The 23,464-nt window shown below is 47.4% G+C and overlaps 1 protein-coding gene across 4 annotated transcripts; it reads right to left on the reverse strand.

Moving 5' to 3' along the window:
• Positions 1-629: 629 nt before the first annotated feature.
• Arf3 (ARF GTPase 3) lies at positions 630-21,739 on the reverse strand. 4 transcript variants are annotated; one of them, XM_087200075.1, is made up of 7 exons: positions 21,523-21,698; positions 21,005-21,129; positions 20,288-20,724; positions 5,206-5,435; positions 4,461-4,571; positions 4,108-4,232; positions 630-3,551 (listed from the first exon to the last, which is right to left on the reverse strand). In XM_087200075.1, exons 4-7 carry the CDS (start codon positions 5,351-5,353, stop codon positions 3,390-3,392), a joined length of 546 nt encoding a protein of 181 aa, XP_087056201.1. In that variant the 5' UTR covers positions 5,354-5,435; positions 20,288-20,724; positions 21,005-21,129; positions 21,523-21,698; the 3' UTR covers positions 630-3,389. The 4 variants fall into 4 exon arrangements, with proteins under 4 accessions (XP_087056201.1, XP_021098828.1, XP_004863113.1 ...); XM_021243169.2 differs by lacking the exons at positions 20,288-20,724; positions 21,005-21,129 and having other exon boundaries at positions 21,585-21,739; XM_004863056.4 differs by lacking the exons at positions 20,288-20,724; positions 21,005-21,129 and having other exon boundaries at positions 21,523-21,710.
• Positions 21,740-23,464: the final 1,725 nt, after the last annotated feature.

The following is a 23,464-nucleotide window of genomic DNA, read 5'->3' on the forward strand; positions in this document are numbered from 1 at the left end:
GTGAGAATGGGATGGGAGAAAGGGGACTTTCTGGACAAGGTCTGTTCCCCAGGGTACGTGCACAATCTCTGGATAAGGGTTAGCACCCTGACACTGGGAACCACGTGCTGCAGTTTGAGATGATGCAAGACCATCGCTTGTATGAAGGGTCAAGTTCATTACGCTGCTCACATACCCTTCATGCTCCTTCACAGCCAAAGTCCAGACCTAGGTGGGTGTGAGGACTCTAGTCTATGACAGAGTTTGAACTAGAAGCACCTGATGTGTGGGGCTGGGGAGATCTGAGAGTGGGGGTACAACAGGGCCCTGTGGTCACTGAAGTCCCTAAAATCTAAAATGGGTAATAAATACGGGTAAGTTCAGTGTTAAGCTCTAGAACTAGAGGAGCAAAGTCACACAGCCTCGTACTCTGGTGCCTGATTCTTTTGAACTTCCCTCTGAGGTATGATGGGAAATAAGCAATGCAGAGATGAGCCTAAATTCCTCCATAACCTCACTCTCCACCCACCAAATGCCCCTCTGCTGAGGAGCAGCAGTATAGAGAAGGGGACTAGAAACAGAACTACCTGCACCATTAACCCACTGCCCCATAGCTGCTGCACATCAAAGATGAAGGTCTGCTCCAAAGCTGCATAAAACAAGTTTAATTTCCAACCAGGGTCACAGTCATTGCGTTATCCCACATTTGGAGCAAGGATAGAGAAGGTGAGTTATTAAACATGTACAACAGTCTACATTCCAGAGGAGGAAAAAAAGAGAAAAACCAGTTTAGAACTGCAATTACCACTATAAACACCACAAACTTTGGAGGTGGGGAGAGGGGGGAGTCCCCAGGAAGAAAAAAGCTGGAACAGGAAAAGCATAAAAATAAACCCACCTGAGGCGAGTTGGAGAGGGAGTGGGCAGAAATGCAATGAAACACTCAATCCCAAAAGAGCTAGCTGTTAGGCAAACAGGAATGTATAAAGGACTACCCCTGCCCAAGGGTCTGCCATCAAGGATGCAACCAAGATCGCTTGCTGCCCCCTGCTGGAAAAACCTGGAGCAGCAGGAGGGTAACCTCCAGCGCTGCTTAACACCCTCAGCCCCAGATTTGGCTCTGGAGGCCAAGAAAACAAGATAGGGGTGAGGTCTGGAATGAGGAAACCTACCTGGAACTGGCATCTAACTAGGGAGGGTCAGAGAAGGAGTGAGGCAGGAGAAGAGGCACAGTCCTCACCAACTACAAAGATAACAGAGTGGGGAATCATGAATAGGGCAGGGGGAGGGGCCCAGAAAAACAAGCAATAGCAGTGAATAAATTGAGAAGGCAAGGAAAGGGTTCAGAGAAGGAAAGGTAACCAGGGGAGGACAGCACAAAATCAGAAAGTGCAAAGAAAAAGTATGAAGGGAAGCTTCTGTGGGGTCAGAGGAGTGAACCCATTTTAAAATGAAACAGAACTTCTAGCACTCTCATACATACACATCAAATGCAAGCACATGCATGCATAAACACACACACACACACACACACACACACACACACACACACACACACACAGAGAGGCCTAGAGAGCAAGAAACCTGCATTCACTGCGTCTTGGGTAAGTAACACGTCACCAAGTAACTGGCACTGAGGGAGACACCCCTGGAACTTCTCACAGTTCAATCTGGGTGGAGTATCCATCTGCCTGCTGAAGTTAAAGGGACAGGAAGCCTGGCCCCATGTAGTGGGCCTTGGGACAGCCCTTCTGGGAAAGGGTCCCTCAGCCATGCTGTGGAGTCCCTGGGCCCTGATATTAGCCAAAATGGGCATATGTCTTGGAGCTCAGGGCGCAGCCAGCACACACAGGAGCCCACAGAACAGCCACGGCTTCACAGAAACCGCAGAAATCAGGAACCGAGCCAGGATTTCAGGAACAAGCAGCCCCTGTAGACAGGGACAGAGTAGCAGCAGCTTCGGAACAACTACATAATAATGGAAGGAGGGTCCTGAAGACCACTGCCTCTCACCAGCACCAACAACTAACTGCTTAGGATCCACTTTCCTCCACTCCAACCTCCATATATGGGAAGTGGGTGAGGAAGATGGGAAAGCTGTTGGAATGGAGGGGACGGCAAGGATGGTCTGAGGGGCTCAAAACAACAGAAAACCTTCATCCTTTAGCTCATCCTAGACTAGGAAAAGATAGAAAACTGGAGACTAGGAAGGTTGCTATTGAGGTCTGCTATCTTCACCCCAGCTCCAAAGCTTCTTCCACCACTCAGCCCTGATAGGCCAGCAGGGCTGCCAGAGTAAGAAGACTGACAAAATGACAGACGAAACCACCCAGCCCCCAAGATCAAGGGGGAGGGCACAGGAAGGGAGGAATAAAACTGACCCAAGCCTCACCTTCTCCTAGTAACAAAGAATGAAGCAGAAAACCCAAGGCCTCCCCCATGGCACCAAAACCCACCTTAGGGTCCTGGATCCCAAACAGACATGGGTCTTGCTATCCCCACCTCCCCCTCAAGCTCCAGAGAACAGATCTAATGATGGTGGGGGAAGATCTGTTGAACACTCTGGGCTGATAAGAGTGAGTGGGTTCCTCTCTCCTTCCCACTAACAAGGCAGAGCAGAATGGCATCTCCTTGGGAACAATCATCTAGAGAAATGCCAACCCCTGCCCTGAGAAAGGTAGAGAGAAAGGGGTATAAGGAAGACGGTGGTAGAGAATCCATCATCCGTCCTGCCATCCAGGAACACCCACGTGCAGACAGGAGAAGAGAGGGCAGTCCTGCCTGCCCCCAACCCTCTCACCTGCTTTCCTTTACCTCACCAACAAGGATGGAGCAGGTGACAGGCTCCAGCGGGCAGTGTCCTGGCTGCAAGCCCTGAGCTGCACTCCACCCCCTCCCCATTCCCCCTGGCCCCCACCTATATATCTCTCTATACATATATATACAGGCGCACACATGCACGCACACACAGAGAGGCCCATGTACTTTCCATGTACAACAGGAGAGGGTGTCAAAGAAAAGGAAGACAGGAAATAGGAGAGGGGCCTGTGGCAGACTCAGATGCCAAGAGCACAACAACCAGCGCCAATGAAGCAAACGGAGAATATCCCACCCCACCTCCCCAAACCCAGAGGGTGAGAGGGGCTATCCCATGAAACCATAACAACCTTGTTTTTTGTTTTAAATCCAGTAAATTGGAATGATTCATCATCAAGACAGCAATTGGGGACTGGTCATGTCAATGGAAAGGGGAAAGAAGGGGAGGCAGGGGAGGCAAGGCTCTTGCTGGGCATGCGGACATGATACCCAGGGCCCTGGCCACACTTGCAGTGGAAAAGGGTAGGACTGGGGCAGGGAGATAACGGGTATGTCAGGGGTGAGTGGGCTGGCTGGACAGGGCTGTCTGGCTCTCACTTCTTGTTTTTGAGCTGATTGGCCAGCCAGTCCAGGCCTTCATACAGCCCATCCCCACTGGTGGCACAGGTGGCCTGAATGTACCAGTTGCGATGACGCAGAGAATGCAGGCCCAGCTTGTCCGTGATCTCAGCAGCATTCATAGCATTCGGCAGATCCTGGAGTGTGAGGGAGACAAACACAAAGGAGCCTGAAGAGCTTCCAAAGGCTTGAAGAGCACCCATCTACCAAAGAGATGTGTTCCAGCACTTTTCCCTCCTCCTCCATTTTAGGAAACCCAGAACAAGATCCAAGAGATCTACTTTGAACTTGGTCACCCTAGACCCCCAGATCCAAGGCTCTATATGGTCGTTCCACTAAGAAGCTAGAAACCGAATATTGCATGGGGCTCATAGGAAAGTGGAGAGGTGATTTAGACAGGCCAAGAATCAAATCTGTCTGACAGCAGGAGTGACAAGAGTTCTAGTGAAGTGTGTAACGGGGAAAAGGAAAGAAAGATTTGAGGTGATGCATCTACCACATCAATCCCTGAAGACGAAACTGTTGCTAAATAAAGACAGGCAGAGGACAAAAGGGACATAAAGAAGCCAACTGCTCCTATTTCCCACACTTCCAAAACTGAGAGCCTGGACTCCCACACAATGAACCCAAGGCCCCATGATCTCCACAACCAGGTTGGGCTCTCCCAAATTCAGGGGTGGGTAGAAGTCTCACCTGTTTGTTTGCAAAGACAAGAAGCACGGCGTCCCTGAGCTCATCCTCGGCCAGCATCCTCATCAGCTCTTCCCGGGCCTCATTTACTCGCTCCCGATCATTGCTGTCGACCACAAATATCAAGCCTAGGGAGGCAGAGCAGAGGCTGCGGAGACGACAGATGGCCTCTTCCCCCACCCTCAAAAGACCATTCTCTCCTTACACTGTTCAAATGGTTGCGGTTTTTCCTCCTTTTCCCTAGCCCTAGAAGCTGTAGCAGGGCAAGGGTTGGCTGCCTACAATCAAGGAAGACACCCACACTCCACTCCTCCCCACATAATCCATGCCAGTCCTGCGCAGTTCATCAGCCATACCTTGGGTGTTCTGGAAGTAGTGCCTCCAGAGGGGCCGAATCTTGTCCTGGCCACCTACATCCCACACTGTGAAGCTGATATTCTTATACTCTACTGTTTCCACGTTAAATCCTTCAGGAGAAAAAAAGAACAACAGGTCATGACACTAAAAAGGAAAGCTAAGTCATCCTCAAGCCCAGTAGCCTGAGGACCGAAGTCAAAGAGGATGAGGGGGTCTGGTCAGGAAGCTGAGCTTCCCCACTCCTTCCATCTGCCTCAAATAAGATGGGGAGCTGAGAGGCAGATGAAGAATGAGCAATGAGCTACAGTCCTGAAGCCCCAAATGCAAAGCAAGCTGCAGATGATGACCCAGAGCTCCCATCCATGTGGCAAATGTTCTGCCTCCCACAGGCAGGTCATAGTCAGGACTGGCCCAAAGATCCAAAGCAATTCTACGCTGACAGCAGGAACAAAAAAGCCCTTCACCTGCTTTCCAAAGAACACAGAGAACAAACCAACTCTAGTGCATGAGGGCAGGTATACAGTGCCAGGCTGTGGAAGTTCTCCCATTAGGGAGGGCCAAGGTAGGTGGGGAAACAGCAGGCCCCCAGCAGCTGCTACTAAACTAAATAGTCATCATTCTCTGAGGTCTACAAATTGCATGGACTTGTCTGGGGAGAAGTGGCCAGGTAGGGGATCTAGGAATAAACCTCCTGCCATGCCTCAGCTGCCGGCACAGAAGGCCACATACAAGCTGGGCCCTTACCAATGGTGGGGATGGTGGTGACAATCTCCCCCAGTTTCAGCTTGTACAGGATAGTGGTCTTTCCGGCAGCATCCAGGCCCACCATCAGGATGCGCATCTCCTTCTTCCCAATCAAGCTCTTGAGAAGGTTTCCAAAGATATTGCCCATGATTACAGCAGCTGCTCTCTACGGATAGGGGGGCTCAAGTGGAAGCAGCTGCAGCCTGGTCCCTGGTATGGAGGACTTGATCCTAGGTAAAGGAAACACAAACTCATTACTACCATTTGCTTGTCAGGAGTTCATGTAAGTGGAACTTACTAAAGTCATAGCTGGAATTCATTCATGACAAATGAGAGCCTGAGGGGACTACAAATACCAAGGCCCACTCAGGCACATCCTGGACCTTTAGGAGCAGAGACAAAGCAGGGAATGCTGAGGATCCTTGCTGTCTGGAACCTACTGCATGACTCTGAGAAAGTGACTTCATCTTCCCAGATCTGCATCTGTAAACTGAGATGGTTCAGCCCGGTGATTCCTAAAGTCCCTTCAGTTTTGACATTCTATACTACACCACAAGGCGTTGCAAGATCACTTCTGCCCCTCCCTCCCCCAACCTTACCCTGAGACGTCTGGAAAGGGTAGAAATGGAAGGCATGGAATGAGGAGTGGCTCTCTGTGACTGCTGTCAAAGTCCAGGCTTGCCAGGTTCCCGAGATTTATGCTCTCCTTTCTAATCAAGGGGCTGCTTCCTTGCCTACAGTCTACAATTCCATCTTTCTTCCACACCAGTGTGAGGACAAAATAAGAAAGTAAGAGAGTAGAACTCCCGAGAGAAGCTGATTCTTTACATTCTGTGAACTACCTGTTGCTAAAGTTGTACTCTGTCCACACAGTGGCACCTTAAGAGCGGGGAGGTGGGGTGGAGAGCCAGACAGAGTCTGTCCTCAGCCAGACAGAGCCCAAGCTCGCTGTGGCCCGTCTAGGGAGAACTGGTCACCTGCAACGGGGCAGTCAGCTCATGCCCTGTTACTTCCCTAACCCCATCTGCCTGCTCTCCACATAGCAGCCAGAGTGACCATGTGTAAAACCAAAATCAAGTCTGTTCAAAACCCTCTCTTTCCAAATGTGGTACTGCAAGCCTGTAAGCCCAGCTATTCAAGAGGCTGAGGCAGGAGGATTGCAAGTTCAAAATCAGTCTGGGCAACTTTGCAATACTAACTCAAAAATAAAATGTTTAAAAAGGGCTGAGAAAGCCAAGGATTTAGCTCAGTGGCACCGTCCCTGCCTCACAAGCACAAGGTCCTGAGTTCAATCCCTGGTACTAAGAAAAAAGAAAAAAAAAAAGGGTTGAGGCTGTAGCTCAGTGGTAGAGTGCTTGCCTAGCACATACAACCTCAAAAACTGCAAAAAGCAAAGAAACCTCTCTCAGCTCTGAAACTCCCTTTCAGTAAAACCCGAAGTCCATGCCACAGTTTACAGGCCCTGTAAGACCTACACTCCCCTACATCTCTCCTAAGATCTCTTGCCACTCTCCCTTTGCTTGTTCCACAGCAACCTGCCCACACTTTCTTGCCTGGAAGCTTTTGTACTTGCTATTCCCTCTGCCTGGAAGGCTCCTTTACCAGATAACTGCCATGGACTTTGCTCTCACTTCCTTCACGTGTTTGTTCCAATGCTACTTACCAAAGAGGCCTTCCCTAAAGACCAGAATAACACCAAATATCACTTCTTACTCCATTTTCCCACTCTTAATTTTCTTCACACAATTTTGTTAAAACAAGCCAGGTGTGGTGGAGGACAGTTACCAGGAGGCTGAGGCAGAATTGCCATGTTTGAGTCCCGCCTGAGCAACTTAGGAATATCCTGTCTCAAAATAAAAAGTAAAGAGGGGCTGGAGATGTAGTTCAGTGTAAAGGGCTTGACTTCAATCCTCCGTACAAAAAAACCCAAACTACCCACCATTTATCACCATCTGTTGGCTGGGTGTGGTGGCCCATGCCTGTGATCCCAGCACTGGGAGGCCTAGGCAGGAGGATCACTGTGAGTTTGAGGCCAGTCTAGGCTACATAGTAAGTTTAAGGCCTGTCTGAACTATATAGTGAGACCCGTCTCAAACAAGCAAACAATCACCATCTGACACACTACATAATGACTTCGTGCTGTATTTTTTCCTTCCTCCTATGTCAGCTCCTTATATGTTCTGTTCACTGCTGTGTCCCTAGTATACTGGTACCTCGGTTCAGGAACCTGTTTTACATTTTTGGGAAAATAACTGGGTTTTTGTGGGGGTAAGATGGCCACTCAATGTGTTTGTCACTCAATGTAGAATTTGTGAACAGAAGCAAAACTTTTTGAATGCTTTTGAGAACCAAACTGTTTGACAACAGAAGCGTTCATGACCTGAGGTATTACTGTACCCAGAATAGTGCCTATCACATAGTAAATAGCTGAACTAACTTCCAGTTAGAAGTTCCCTAGAAGGGATCACTCTGCCCTCACTCGAAACTCACTCAAATTGGGTGTTTATACCTGGTACACATAGGCACTTAACAAATGCCCCCTGAACGGATGAAGCAGGGGCAGTAAGAACCATGGTGAAGATACAAAAATACTTATCCACCAGCCACTGTTCCCAAGAAACAGAAACACATTAATTTAGCCCCTCTTCTTCCCTCCCTTCTCAATGGCACAGGGCAGCCACAGAAATGCATCCTTGAAACTGTCACGAAATGGGGACCCAGCCACTCATGCCAGCCAGTTCTCTGCCTGGAGGAGGGATGCATCAGCTTATCTGCAATCGCCATATGCCAGCTGCTGGTAGCTCCAGTTTGGGAACCAGAGACACACACACCCCAAACCCAGAAGGCAAAGGAACAGGTCGGGACAGAGTGCACCCAACTCAAGAATGTGGAAGGTGGATGGGGAAAAATCCTACTTATAAGCCAAAGCATGGGGGTTTGGTGGGAGGTTAGTTGTTTTTCAAAAACTTCTTCAGGCTTGTTTTTGTTTTGTTTTGTTATTCCTACTCAGTTTGCAGCAAATTCCAGACTAGTGCAAAGCAGCTAGATCAACACTCCCTAGAGACTAAAGTACTAGTTTGTCCAAAACACAGAAACAATGAGTGGTTATGGAGTGTTTCATCTTCAAAGACATCACTAATGAGCCAGGCGTGGCACTCCTGGTAGGTTCCCCAGATGAGCCCTGCCCCTGACCCACAGGGCTCACACCCCAGGGAGAAGGCATGGCTCCCTCCACCTTGGGGCTCCAACCTCTGTCAAGCTGTCCACTAGCCCGGCTCCCTGCCTTTTCAGCCTCAACCCAGCCGGGCTGAGGTATGGGGAGGGGTGACGGGGGGGGGGGGCCACAGGACAAGACACCTGTCCAGCCAAAAGGTCAAACTGCACCCATGCTAGTAACTAACAGTCAGACTTCTGGTTCTGCCACCAACACCTTCACAGAAATGTCCACCTTCCCCAAGTCCTCCTAGTTTCTGTCCTGCCTCCTGCTCAAGTGGTCTTTCCTTCATCCTCAAGTGATTCTTTGCTTTAAAGGTCTGGTATCAGGGACTAGCCCTGATTCTGAACTGGATTTATACTACACATCCATCTTGCTGTCCTGTTATTGGAACTACTTCGATTAAATGAATACCAATAAGCCAGGTATACATCTGTTATCCTAGCATTCTGGGAGGCTAAGGCAGATGGATCCCAACTTTGAGCCCAGCCCATGAGTTACTTGGTGACTTAGCAAGACCCTGTCTCCAGGAAAAAGGCTGGGTGTGGTGGCACATGCCTGTAATCTCAGCACTCAGGAGGCTGAGGTAGGAGGACCACTGCAAGTTTAGGGTGAGTTCAAGACCAGCCTAAACTCCATAGTGAGACCTTGTCTCAAAAGAAAAACCCTTTTTTTTAAAAAGGGCTGGGGATATAGCTCAGTACAAAGGCCCCCCGATAGGGCAAAAAAAAGAAAAAGAAAAAGAGAAAGAAAGAACCGACCAACCAATGGAAATATAGGAATGGCTGAAAGAAGCATGAGCAACCAACACCCCTTGCCCAGAACACGTTAACACTATCCTTTCATTTGCTTCTCTAAGCCATCCTGCTGAAATCTTGCTTTAAAAGATGAGCCTAAACTGGGCATGGTGGTACATGCCTGTAATCCCAGCACTTAAGAAGCTGAGGCAGATTACCACAAGGTCAAGTTCAAGCCCAGCCTGGGATACATAGTGAATTCAAGGCCAGCCTGAATTAAACAGCAAGGCCCTGTCTCAAAAAAACAAAAACAGAGAAACAAAATTTGACCCTAGTGTTACACCTATTTCTATTTTCTGGCCATTTTGCACACATATTTGACCCCAGGACTGCTTCAGGAATACCAAAAAGGGACTAGAAGATTTGCATTGGTGTTATTTTCTTATGCCATTTCATAATACAGTGAAGCTAATACGTTGATTAAATATCCAGTAGCAACTATGTTCCCCCCTGGGATAGCCTAGGGCCTTGAAATTACTGGATATGATGACTCTTAATTATAATCCAGGGCTTGACTTATATGAGCATTCCAAAGGACACTACTTTCTTCTCTTGGCTTTCCGTCTTTGTCTATAACCAGAGAGCATGTTGTCCCTACCACAAGGATGGCAGCTTTCAGCTTTGTGCTTTGAACACAGATCTTTGGCTGTAACAGCTAACTCTCACTATCACCACAATGCGCTCCTAGACAAAGCTATAGGAAGCAGAATGGTAAAAAAGCAAACAAACAAAAAAAACCAAATAAACTCTGTATTGTTTCCCTATGTTCTGTATAGCCTACAGTTAACTCTCACCACAGATGGTATTCCTATGTTGATAGAGCAGCATGCCAGGGCTCCAAGGGGTGCTGGAAACCAGGAATAGCAGTTAAAACTGAAGGTGAATGGCTCAAGATGAAAAACAGGATACAGTAGTATCTCTACTAACAAAGATGGCTGATATTCTATCTCACAGTCAGAAACTGTTACAGAAATAACAACAGGAGCTCCAAAACCATGCTCCAGTACAATCTGTGTGGGACACTCTAATAAGAGTTCAGTAAAGCAGACTGGTTGATTTAAAGCTCGTCTGAGGATGTCTTCACCTGAGGACCACCCCCTGCCCCCACTTCCACCTCCACCCCGACAGGAGAGCAGGCTGTTACTGGAGCCAGCTGCTCAACCATCTTGGCTTGCGTAGCAGGAACCCACCTGACTCAACCTCCAGGCCATTCTGAGTCGAAGCCCAGTCGGTCACACACTCTCCCACCAGATTCGTGACTGATCAGGTATACGTTCTGAGACACCTGTGAAGGGACTTGTGATCTGACATCACCTCTCCTCTTTGGGGTCCAGGCGAAAGAAGATCAGAGTCTCCCAAGGCCTCTGCTGCCAGGCAGGGTGCAGCAAAAGCAGCTGTGTTCCCAGATAATTTTCAAATTGAGCTATCACTAATAAAAATGCTATTTGCAGCACTGCTAACCAAACAGACCAATACAATTTAAGGAAACGAAAGCAGAGTATGTCTGTACTTAGATTTCTTGGTGCAGCTGGCTTGTGACATCTGTAAATTTCATGTTTTTGTGTCAAGAGAATGGAAATCATAACCCAAGAACTCCTGGATTATTATCTCAGCACCTTCCATTGGACACAAAGATCTCCCAAAGCCAAGAAATCACTTCTGATTTATCACACATTTATTGAATATACTGAACTAGGGATACAGAAGAAAGGTTCTGCCTTCATGAAACTCAGCCCAGTGGGAAACACTAGTAAGCAAAGGATTACAGAACAGTGTGGACGCCCAGTGTGGTGGGACATAGCTGATATGCACTGAGGCAGGAAGATCACAGCTGAAGTCCAGCCTGGGCAACTAAGTGACTCAGCAAGACCTTGTCTCAAATTACACAATTAAAAAGAATTAGGCCAGGGGCCGGGGATTTAGCTCAGTGGTTCTGGCACCTGCCTCAAAAGCACAAGGTCCCAAGTTCGATCCCCAGTACCGAAGGGGAAAAAAAAAAAAAGAATCAGCCAGGGATTTAGCTCAGCGGTTTCGGCACCTGCTGCGCAAGCGCAAGGACCTGAGTTCAATCCCCAGTACCAAAAAAATAATAATAATGGTAAAACTACTACTAGGGGGCCGGGGATTTAGCTCAGTGGTTTTGCCGTCTGTTACACAAGTGCAAGGACCCAAGTTCAATCCCTGGTACCAAAAAAAAAAAAAAACTACTACTGGGGATTTAGCTCAGTGGTGCCACCACCTGCCTCGAAAGCACAAGGTCCTGAGTTCGATTTCCAATACCAAAAAAAAACCACAAAAAACCAACCAACCAAAAAGAATTAGGGCCGGAGATGTAGGTTAGTGCAAAGCCCTTGGATTTGATCCCCAGTACCAAACAACAAAAAGATGTGAGGATGACAGTGGGGTAAGCACATACTGTACTATTATGGGAAAAGAAAGCCACAGCAGTTAATCAAGACTACAAGGTAAAGGACAATTCCCAGACACGATCTGCAGGTCACACCTGAGCTGATCCTTGAAGAAGACATAATCTGACAATAAGGAAGAGGGAAGGAATGACAGGAAATAGTGTAGGCAAAGGCACACAGATCTGAATTACAGGTAGTGTTTTTTATTAGCCAGAGTCAGCTGCAGTTGGGATGAAGCATGGAAAATGGATGTAACTGGTAAGGAAGGGGGCTGGAAAGGTGAGGAGATGATCATGAAGGGCTGTAAAGGCTATGGTGAAGTGATGTGATCAGACATGTGCTTTTGAATGACTACTCTGGTAGTTCAGGAGTAAAGTAGAAGAGGGAAGGCCGGGGATTTAGCTCAGTGGCGCTTCACCTGCCTCGCAAGTGCAAGGTCCTGAATTCAATCCCTGGTACCAAAAAAAAAAAAAAGAAGAAGAGGGAAAAACTGGAGGCAGAGACCACTGGGAGCTTCGTAATACAGACGAAAAATCACAAGTTCTTTACTTGAGGTGGCAATAAAGGAGAGGACAGATTTGAAACATCAAAATGGTAAAATCCATAGGATTTAACTGTTCATTAAATGTAGGAAGGAAGAGTCAAAGATGATTCCCAGGTTTATGGCTTAGGTGCACTGCATGGTTTTGTTTTGTTTTTTTTGGTACCAGGGATTAAACTCGGCTCCTTTCAGTTTCAAAGCAGGTGGCAGAATCACTGAGCTAAATCCCCGACTGCAAGGTCTTTTGTTGTTTTTTTGGTACCAGGGATCGAACTCCGGTCCTTGCACTTTTGAGGCAGGCAGCAGAACCACTGAGCTAAAAACCCGCCCCCTGCATGGTCTTTTTGTTGTTGTTGTTGACACAGGATCTTGCTATGTAGTTCAAACACTTGGCAATTCTCTTCCCTCAGCGCTCCAAGTGCAGGAATTATAGGTACGTATCACCACGCCAGGCCCTCCTGTCTTAATAGAAGCCCTATTTTGTTTAGATGCTGTGGGGTGGGAGGTTATGAAATGTATTTCAGCAAAGATGTCCCTTCCCCAGCCCTTGAGAATGAAACATAATCAGCCTAAGAGATGTAGATGGGTCACGAATGTTCATGTACTTATTCTAATAGTAAGATGGGGGCAAAATCTGCCGAGAGCATCTAGCCAAGTCTTCTTCACATGGCCATGCTCTCCTGTTCACCCTTCAACTCCTGACACAGAAAGATGAGATGCTAGAGCAATACTGAGACCATGAAGGATACTTAGGTGTGTTGTGTGTCGGAACTCTAGTTAGAACAGAAAAAAACAGGTCCCTAGGCCAGCATGGTGGTGCAAACCTGTAATCCTAGCACTCAGGAGGCTGAGGCAGGAGGATCACTACACTTGATCTTAGCCAAAAGGCCGAGACGAGATAACCATACTTCTTTTACTTTTTTTTTCCTTTGGTACCGGGAATCGAACTCAGGTTCTTGCACTTGCACAGCAGGTGGCGAAACCACTGAGCTAAATCCCCAGCCCTCAGGAGGATCAGTATAAGGCTGAGGCCAGCCTTGACCCAGAGCCTGTCTCAAAACACCAAAAGAAAAAAAAAAAGAGAGAAAACAGGTCCTTATCGATAAGCTGGTGGATTAACAAAAACCAAGACATGCTTTACTCCTAAAAACTTCTTGTAAAAGACTGTGGCAAATGTATATATAAAATTTATCATTTTAACCATTTTCAAGTGTTCAGTACAGTGGCATTAAGTACATGTACACTGCTGTGGAACCATCAGCACTATTCATTTCCAAAATGCTTCATTTTCCAAAAACTGAAACTGTCAAACAGGAACTCCCCTCCCTCCTTCCCTCCAGTTCCTGTCAACTGCACCCACTTTCTGTGTCTGACTCTGACTGCTCCAGGCATCTCACAGAAGTGGGGTCACACAGTACTTGTCGTTTTATGGCTCACTTATTTCAACTACACTTCTTGCTAGTTTAATAAACCCTATGTTTGAGCCACATGTATTTTCTACTTCTGCACCTGATGTGTACTGGTAAACCTAGGGAGGTTATGTACAGTGGGATAGGAAGGAGAAAAGGCCAAAAAGGAGAGACTGGGGCATATGAACACTCAAAGTAGTGGGCAGGGCCAGGAATGCAGCTCCGTGGTAGAGCACTTGCCTAGCATGGGCAAGGCCCTGGGTTCCATCCCCAGCACCACAAACAGAGAGAGTAAGTAGGGGGAAGAAAAGAAGGCCAGAAGAGAGTAAAAAGCAACCAGAAGGGCAGAAGGGAAAGCACCAAGATATCAGACACCAACGAGGAAGAACATTCAAATGACAAGGGTAGGGCTGGGAGTGTAGCTCAGTGGTAGTGTGCTTGCCTAATATCCATAAGATCCTGGGTTCAAAAATTTTTAAAGACAACAGTGTCAAAGACTATAAAATGGTCAAATTAAGTAAGTCCTAAAATGCCCCTACTGAACTAGGCAATCAGTGATGACCTTGGTATAAATTAAATGTATCTAACTAAAATTAGACCCTCTTAACTCAGGTGATTATGCTCAAGCCACAGTTGTTATGCCAGTTTTCCTTCTAATGGGAAAAAAAGACAAGCCTTTCCCATGAACAACCATCAGCAAGTAAGAATAGATCACATCCATGGTTTATTTCAGAATATGAGACCTACGCTGATAAAACAGTGACTAGGTGGAATTACATGCAAGGCTTAGACAGGAGCTCATATTCAAGGCCAACCAGGGCTACACATAAGTTCAAGGCCAGCCTGCACTACATAGTAAGACCTGTTTTTTTTTAAAAAAAAAAAAAACGTATGACAAGATAAAAACTAGACTCATTTGTTTCTTTGGAACATTCTGTGGCACAACCCTCTGACCAAAGCTTTCAGCTTGCCCTACTCTTACAATCATTCCACCTCCTAATATTCTATGGCTGCTCCAATGCCTATACCTACAGCCTTGGATATCCAGAAGACTTTCTGAATTATAAAATCCATGAAGCCAAGGCAAGAGGGTAACAAATTTGAGCCCAGCCTGGACAATTCAGTGAGACCTTGTCTCCAAAAAAAAAAAAAAAAAGCTTGGGATATAACTCATTGCGAATGCCCTGGGTTCAATCCCAGTTTAAAAAAAAAAAATAGATGGCATTAACAATGAACACGTCAAAAATGACGCCAGGATTTAGACAAGCCAAGTCAAGCATTATAGAACAGGCTAAGGATGCAGAACAGGGAACTGCCTGCCTACCTTGGACAATGTGTTATCTGTGATCCCTCTGCACCTCCGACACTTCTATTCTAGGACTTACCACAGTATGATACATGCATGCTTGTCTGTTTTGCTTTCCAGAACTGAAACTTCCCAATGCCCGAGATTCTGATCCCAAAATCCAATGGACAAGCAGTCAGGGCTTAGGGTAGCTACAGCTCATCTCCAGTTTCAAACAGATTTGTCCACCTAACAATAGGAAAAGGGCTGGGAACACCTGCAGTACTTTCAGCCCTTTTATCTACAGAGACCACACATTATTTGTCTTTCATGTCCCCAACATCCACCACCATGACTGCCCAGTATCTAGTGACTGACATGCTTGCTAAGACTACTCCTACTGAGGGCAGCAAAACTCCATCCCCAAAATGCGGATGGGGTTTCCATGACCTCAGAGCCCTAGAGTTCCCTAGATGGGATTCAGAGGCTGCCTGGCAAGAGAGAAGATCCATGACAGGCTCTAATTAATTATGCTCCTCCATCACCACTAGAGGTGCTTTTTAAACCCTTTTATGTATATGAGTTCAAGATTTTACTGTTTAAAATTTTTTTCAGGGGCCAGGGATGTAGCTCAATAGCACTGTGCCTGCGAGGCAAGCACAAGGTCCTGAGTTCAATTCCCAGTACCAGAAAAAAAAAATAAAATAGCAATTTGTTGTTTTTGGCAGGGGGAGAGGGGGGTCCTCACTATGCAGTTCAGGCTGGCCTCAAACTATGTAGCCCAGGCTCGTCTCAAACTCACAAGCAATCTTCCTGCCTCAGCCTCCCAAGTGCTGGGATTACAAGCATGCACCACCACACCCCACTGAAAAAGATTAATTTTTAAAAGTAGCATATGGGCCGGGGATTAGCTCAGTGGTTCCACCACCTGTCCCGCAAGTGCAAGGACCCGAGTTTGAACCCCAGTACCAAAAAAGAAAAAAGTAGCATATACCAATATTCAGGAGGCTAAGGCAGGAGGATCATGAGTTTGAGGCACACCTGGATTACATAGAGAGTTCAAGGCCAGCCAGGACTACATAGGGAGACAGTCTCAAAAAAAATTTTTTAACAGCTCACTGTCACATCCCAGCCTTTTAAAAAAAAATTTAGTGGGGGGGGGGGGGATTTAGCTTAGTGGTTTCTTCACCTTCCTTGCAAGCACAAGGTCCCCAATTTGATCCAGGGATTGAACTCGGGACCCTGCGCTTGCGAGGCAGGCGCCGGAACCACTGAGGTAAATCCCCGGCCCCCAAATTTTTTTTTTTTTAATTCACTAAGTCACTAAATTGCCAAGGCTGGATTTGAACTTGCAATCCTTCTGCCACAGCCTCCCAGAGTTCTAGGATTAGAGGCATGTGCACTGCAACTGGTTTGGGTATAAAACTCTTATGCATAAGACAATAAAGGTTAGGCCATGCTCTCATCCCCAACAGGAGAGCAAAAGGGTGCCACAAGACCTGCCATACTCAGTCACCTCGATGTACTTCAGGAAAACAGTGATAATGGCAGATCCCGGAAATCCTGGGCCATTTCCTTCTCGGTCCACACGGTTCAGCAGACCCTCTGCACAGTTCCGTGACAAAGCCCTTACACATTCACAGAACCTTTACCTTGGTCAGGTCTTTTCCTGGACCTTAACACAGTATACTGTGAAAAAGATACTCAGAGGCAGACATTTTAAGAACATATGACTAAATGAAAAGAGTGGCCCAGGAAATGGAGGATGCTGAAATACTACTGAGGCTTAAAACAAGAAGACTAGGAATATAAATCTCTGACCTAGGTCAACCAGGATGCTCAACCACTACTGCAAACCCACACTAACTTTTGTAACAAGCACTATTCTCGAGCCCCCACATCCTCACCCTATATCCACGGTGATGATGGTTTAGGGCCCTATCTTGCTCCAGCTTCGCCTCCTACTCAGGCAGCAGGAGCTGCCTCTGGGAGGCTGATGCCGAAAAAAGATTTCACTGCTTGCCTGCGACCAGTGCAGAAAGTCATGGTAACAACCATCCCGCTACACAGCACCTCAGGTACCACGTGGTTCTTTTGTAAACCTCTTCTCCTTTAAGGTAGCACTTAGTGTTCGTATTACTGTGCTCGCTCCAGCAGCACACATACTAAAAAAGTGTTCGTATTACTGTTGCTCTACCATATGGGTTAGCAGCTAACATTTATTTGGTGCTCACTGTGTGTTTTGTAAGACACTGATTTACATTTATCTTTTTCTTATTTATTTTTGAGACAGCGACTGTCTCTGTAACTGACCCTGAACTCACTATGTAACCCAGGCTGGCCTCCTGCCTCAGCCTCCCAAGTGCTAGGATTACAGGCATCTGCCACCATGCCCAGCCATTTATTATCTCATTTAATTCTCATGAGAACCCTACTATGTAAGAACTATCATTACCTCTTTACAAACAAGGAAAGGGACAAGAGAAAAAATAATTTTAGCAAAAATTTGCAACTAGTAAATAGCACAGGCAGGATATGAAACCAATTTTGTTTGACTCCAAGGCCCACTCTTAATTACTATATCCTTTCATCTCTAAATTTATCTACAACCAAAAGGGTGAGGAGAGCCAAATACAGTGGTATGTTTTTGTTTTTGGTACCGGGGATCAAACTTAAGACCTTTCACTTTTGAGGCAGGCGGTGGCACCTGCTGAGCTAAATCCTCGGCCCCTACAGTGGTGTTTTGATTCTCAGGTTTTTGTCAGGGTCTTGCTATGCAGTCCAGACTGTCCTCAAACCTGCAATGATCTCCTAGCTCAGCCTCCCAGGTGCTGGGATTACAAGCATGTACCACCACACCCACCCTGAATCTCAGGCTTCTGGACATCCATTTTCTAGAGTTAAATGAGGAAGCAGATTCCACAATTTGCTTCAGGTACATACTGTGAGTGTGTGTGGGAGCAGGGACTGAGGATTGAATCCAGGTAACACTGTGCTACACTCCCAGCCCTGGTCATTTTACTTTTGACAGGATCTTGCTAAATTGCCCAGCTGGCCTTAAACTTGTGATCCTCCTGCCTTGGCCTCCTTAGTAGCTGGGTAACAGGCATTTATTCCCAGTGTTACATGAATAGCTTTAACAACGTGGTTTTAAAGTTCTTCCTTCTAACCAATAAATCTTACCCTCTGTCCTCAAAACCCATTTCCTCTTATTATAACTTGGTGGAAAGAGAACAGGGCAGATAAAACAGACTACAACATGATTCTGCAGTTTAGATTTCACTTGCCAGACGTGGGGGCGCATGCCTGTAATCCCAGCACTCAGGAAGCTGGGTCAGGTAAACTGCCACAAGTTCAAGGCCAGCCTGAACTACACAGTAAGAGCCTGTTTCAAAAAAAAAAAAAAACCTAAAAAATTGGGGCCAGGGATTTAGCTTAGTGGTTCCACTGCCTGCCTCACAAGCACAAGGTCCTGAGTTTGACCCCTGGTACCAAAAAACCCCCAAAAACTTTAAAAAAGATCGAGATTTCACTTCTACTCTTTCCAGCCTGCTGTCTGCTTTTGGGGGGGGGGGGGCAGTTGCAGATTCAACCCAGGGCCTTGTTTTGAATTTTTGTTGTTTTTTGAGACAGGGTCTCAAAATATAGTTCAGCTTGGCCTCAAATATGTAGTAATCCTCCTTCCTGCCTCAGCCTCCCAAGTGCCAGGCATATGCCATAAGGCCTGGCTTGAATTTATCTTGAGACAGGGTCTTGTTCAATCACTCAGGCTGGGTTTGTACTTGCAACCCTCCCAGAGTGCTGGGATTACAGATATGTGCCCTCATGCCCAGCCTCTGCTCTTCTTTATACTTGCAGTAAGTATAATAGCAGCTACCGTTCACTGGCACAAATCTGCCAGGCACTACAAACATACATTGGCCTCTCCTCTGTAAACTCCAGGATCCCAACTCATAGACAACACTTTAAAAAGCTTAGGTCTGATAGGAAGACCCCTTTTTCCACAACAGAGAAACAAGAAATCTGGAACTTCAGATAAATAATGACCTTGTATTTTATTACTACTTCCTTTTTGGGGGTCCTAGTTTCCATTATCTATGCTTGTTTTCTGCTTCTTACAAAGGTGAAAAGCTGGGTGCAGTGGCATACACCTATAATCCCAGCACTCAGGAGGCTGAAGCAAGGGAATCAAAATTTCAAACCCTTAGCCTAGTGTGATGGTGCATGCCTGTAATTCCAGCACTTGGGAGGCTAAGGCAGGAGGACTGCCTCAAGTTCAAGGCCAGTCTGAACTACATATGGAAATCCTGTCTCAAAAAACAAACAACAATAAAATCAAGGCTACCCTGGGCAATTTAGTGACTTAGCCAAGCTGTCTCAAAAGAAGATATAAAAAATGGGCTGGGGATGTAGCTCAGTACAAAGTTCCTGGATTCAATCCCTAGTGGGGTTGGGGGAAGCACACAGCTACAATACCAGCACCCTTGAAGGTCAAGGCAGCAAGACTGCAACACTGCCTAACCTAGGCAGCTTAGTGACATACCAAGACCTTGTCTCAAAATTTTTTTAATTAGTAAGAGCTGAGGATGGGGCTGGGGATTTAGCTCAGTGGTTCCATCGCCTGCCCCACTAGCGCAAGGACCCGAGTTCAATCCCCAGTACCAGAAAGAAAAAAAAAAAGAGCTGGCGATGTGGCTCAGTGTAAGGGCCCAGGTTCAATTCCTAATACCACCAAAAAAAAAAAAAAAAAAAAAGAGAGAGAGAACAAAGGTGGAAAAACCAATTACAGACTAAGAATCTTTGTACCTTGTTCAGCTATCTCTAGCCACTTCTGCTAACAGCCCAGCCATTTCCTTTCCTTTCCCTAAACTGTAGTTAGAAACTACCTTCATGTGCTGTGTTTACAAATGCCTACTATGTGCATACGTATCGTAACACACAAGAGGGGAGATTGAATTTCTGTGTTCAAAAAACTTGCAGTCTCCTTAGAAAAGCAAAACAGACATACAGTGCTTGCTTCGGCAGCACATATGCAAAACATAGACATACAAAAATTCTGACTGGGCTGGGGGTGTAGCTCAGTGGTAGAGCTTGCCTAACGTGCTTGCAGTCCTAGGTTCCATCCCCAGTACTACCAAAAACATTTGAAAAAAAATTTTTTTTACTACATAAGAGTATGCTAAGAGGTATGTGAATATGTGATACATGGGAGCCTTTCCTGGCTGAATCCAAGGTCAGTGATTCATTCTGAGCCAAGATGAATCTCAGTGGACCAGCTGCTTTCTTATTATGAGCTTTTACACACGTTATTCAAACTTGGGTCCAATATGCAAGGACCAACCCACTGACCCGTGCCAGTCTTAAGTTCGGGCATTGCCCCAACAGACCAAAAACAAAATGGCAGACAGCGAAGACTGTGTCCACCTACCTGACTGGAGGCAAGGGTGAAGGTGAGCAATGACTAGCTTCTGTCCTGTTGCACTGACCCATGCATTCAGAGACTGCAGCAGTTCTCCTCCCAATAAAACTTTCATGCCACAGAGCAGGAGTGACCCAATCCAACAGCATCAGAGACAGGTTTTACATTACACTTCTCCCTCACCCTAATGACCTCACTATTTCTTCTCACTCCTAACCACATACCACACTTTTACCTCCGCTACCACATTCCTCCTGGTATGGCCTGAGCAGAGGGCCGTAATACAACCCAGAAAGAAAGGAACTCCCCCCAAAACGAGTGACTACTTAGCTAACCAAGTGCTCCGTTTTTAACAGGAAACTTCACCTCCCCACCTCCCCCTTCTTCCCTCAAACGATTGGCGTAAGCAAGGGCTCCATTTTCTGTTCCGGGAATCCTGGTACTTCCTAAAGAAAGAAAGCGGATTGGAAGACACAAGCTCAGGGCCAGTGACAGGATGCTCTCTCCTCCCTTGAGACCGCCCCCGCTACGCCTGCGGGAGGAACGCCCCACCTCTCTCCTCCCAGCCAGCTCAGATCCCCCTCCCCCTCCCCCTCCCCCTGCCTCTCCTCCACCCTCTCCCCACCTACTGCCCCCTTCCCAACCAGCCTTTCCCCAAGGCCCGACAGCGAAACCTTCACCAGCACAGTGGCCCTGGGGTGCCCACCAGCCTCCCCTGTCGCTAACCTCCAGAGCCCCTGTGCACCCCGACCCACTGCGGGGGCAGCGTAACGGCGGCGAGGCTTTTCTCCGGTCTTCTATAACTAAGGTGGGGGAAGGAGAGGGAGACAGCAGCTTTCCCTGGCCTAGCCCTTTAAAAGAAAAAAGAGACAAACAGCCACACCGCCCCCGCAGCGCCTCTCACTGGACGACTTTTCTACCCTTCTACCCGGACCCTTCCAAAGCCCACCTCTGGCTGGTGAGGAGAACCTAACTGCAGCCCAGGTTGCCCCCTTGTGCTAGGCGGAGGACAAATCCGTGCGCGCCCCCGCCCCCACCCCCACCCCCACCCCCGCCTCGCGTCCTTCACACGCGGGGGCAGGCTAGAGGCTGGCTGGACGCCCCCTCTCTGAGCTGTCTGCTGGGAAGGACTACACAAACCAGTGCCGGGCGATGCCCGGCGGGGGGCCTCTAGCTCCTCAGACCCCGCTCTGACCAAGCCTCTTCTCGCTACAGGGACCCGCCTTCCCTCCCCAGCCCCTCACCTGCTCCTGCTCCCAGCTCCGCCGCTGCTACCACCGCCTCCGCCCCCGCAAGTTCCACTTGCCTCTCACTCCGCTCTCTCTGGCTCTCCAAGCCTACTTCACCGCGGCTGCTCCCCTGGCCCGCTCCCCGGCTCCCTCCTTCCTTCCCTCCACCTAGCACCGGAAGCCGCAACGGCGACAGGAGCTGTGCGGCGCACCCCCACCCCCAGCCCGGGATACTTCCCACCTCCACGATCGCGCGAGAGTTGCGCTGTAGCAAGCAGCAGTTATCGCGAGACCCATCACCATGGCAGCGGCTGCAGCAGAAGCCGCTGAGCGCTGGAGTCCAAGTCTGGTGGGGGCCGGTGAGGTGTGGGGGCTGAGGGCTGCGGGCGGCAGAAGTAGGAGCTGGGAGCCGAGGAATAAGGATGGAACCGTAGAGACTGAGGTGAGACTCCCAAGCCCTAGGGTCATCCCTAGAGTTTAAGGACTAAAGTTGCTTGCTGGAAACTCGGATTGGGCCAAGGGGTCCAGGAACTCCTTGGCTGAGCAGTGTTTGCTTGTGGCCAGCCTTATCCCACCAGACTTAATTTTTATTTCTTAATCTAGTCTAGGTGCATCAGCCACAGAGCTACACCATTGTTGCTACTCACTATTACTGAAACTAAGTGACAACAAAGCCTGAATTAAGAGATCCTTTTCCATAAGGAAGAGGAGGGGGAGTGATGAATTTAAAAGACTAAAGGAAAAAGCTGAACTTGAAAGACCATGAGTTGAAGAGGGTTGAAGGCTAAAGTTCAGAGGTGTGGTCTAAGAAAGTGTATCTAGATGAATATGGATTTTAGTGTCCTAAGGAAAAGTGAAGGGCTTTGCACCTGTGTGTCTCACTTCCTACCTACCAATCTCTGATTCCACCACACTCGATTTTTTGCACCTGATGGACATATGCAAAGCTGCCTTGGAACAGTCACAGCTGTGATAAAAGCTGCACTAGAAGGACACTAGAAATACTAAGAACAGAAGGTTCTTTAAGTGCCCTCCCTCCTCATTTCAGCAGTACAAGAGAACACGTGGCTCTTAAACGCCTGAGCCAAAATTGCCACTCTTCTGAATTTCCTGCCTTTTTTCTTGTTTCCTTCCAAGGAGAGCTAGGTTGGTAGATACCACACTGTGTGTACTCCATGTCCACATCAAGCCCTGGTTTGTGTCCTTACCAGACCCTTCCTCTTATCCCAGTCTGTTTTCTCACGTTTATTTGAAGAATAACATGTCTTAGAATATAAAGTCAAGAAGACCCTAATTGAAGATGGTGAAGGATGAGATGGATTAAAAAAAAAAAAGGAACCTATGTATAACAAAAAGAATTAATCCTTTCCTAGCTTCTTGTTATTCCCTTTGCCTTGCTAAGCTCTGTTTTTAAAGGCAAAAGACTCTTCCAGCATTATTCCATGTTAATAACACACTGCTAGAGTGGGCCCTGTGATACCTTCATGTGATTGCCCTCCCCACTCCTTTCCCTAGAAATTTCTAGCAACACTCCACGAGATTATACCCCCACAAGACCACCAAAAATATGCTTTACAACTCCTTCCCTAGTACTTCAGCCACACCAACATGCCTTGTGGGAGTCCATTATAGAGATGGAAACTGCTGATGGATGTTCCTGCCTATGACTAAAGAGCCTCTCCAGGTTGTATCCCAAGTGTGACAGAAAGATGGGAATGGTGACAGCCTAATATGATTAGGAGCAAACACCCCGAACTGATGAATTTGACTGGAAAATCTCCCAGTTCTTCTCTCCTTCACCCCTCAGGAGTCTGGGGAAGAAAGTGTCTATGTAGCTTCAAAGAGGGCTGCGCATAGAACTAGCAGGAGGAGAGAAAGGAGAAGTGCTGCCTACTACCATGCCCCAACTTCACAGCCACTTGGTAAAGGGTAGAGGAGGAGCTCTTCCAGAGCTGAA

This window comes from Heterocephalus glaber, unplaced genomic scaffold (assembly GCF_053883595.1).
Source record: "Heterocephalus glaber isolate CG9 unplaced genomic scaffold, H.glaber_assembly_v1.0 deba00001733, whole genome shotgun sequence".
Lineage (NCBI taxonomy): Eukaryota > Metazoa > Chordata > Mammalia > Rodentia > Bathyergidae > Heterocephalus > Heterocephalus glaber.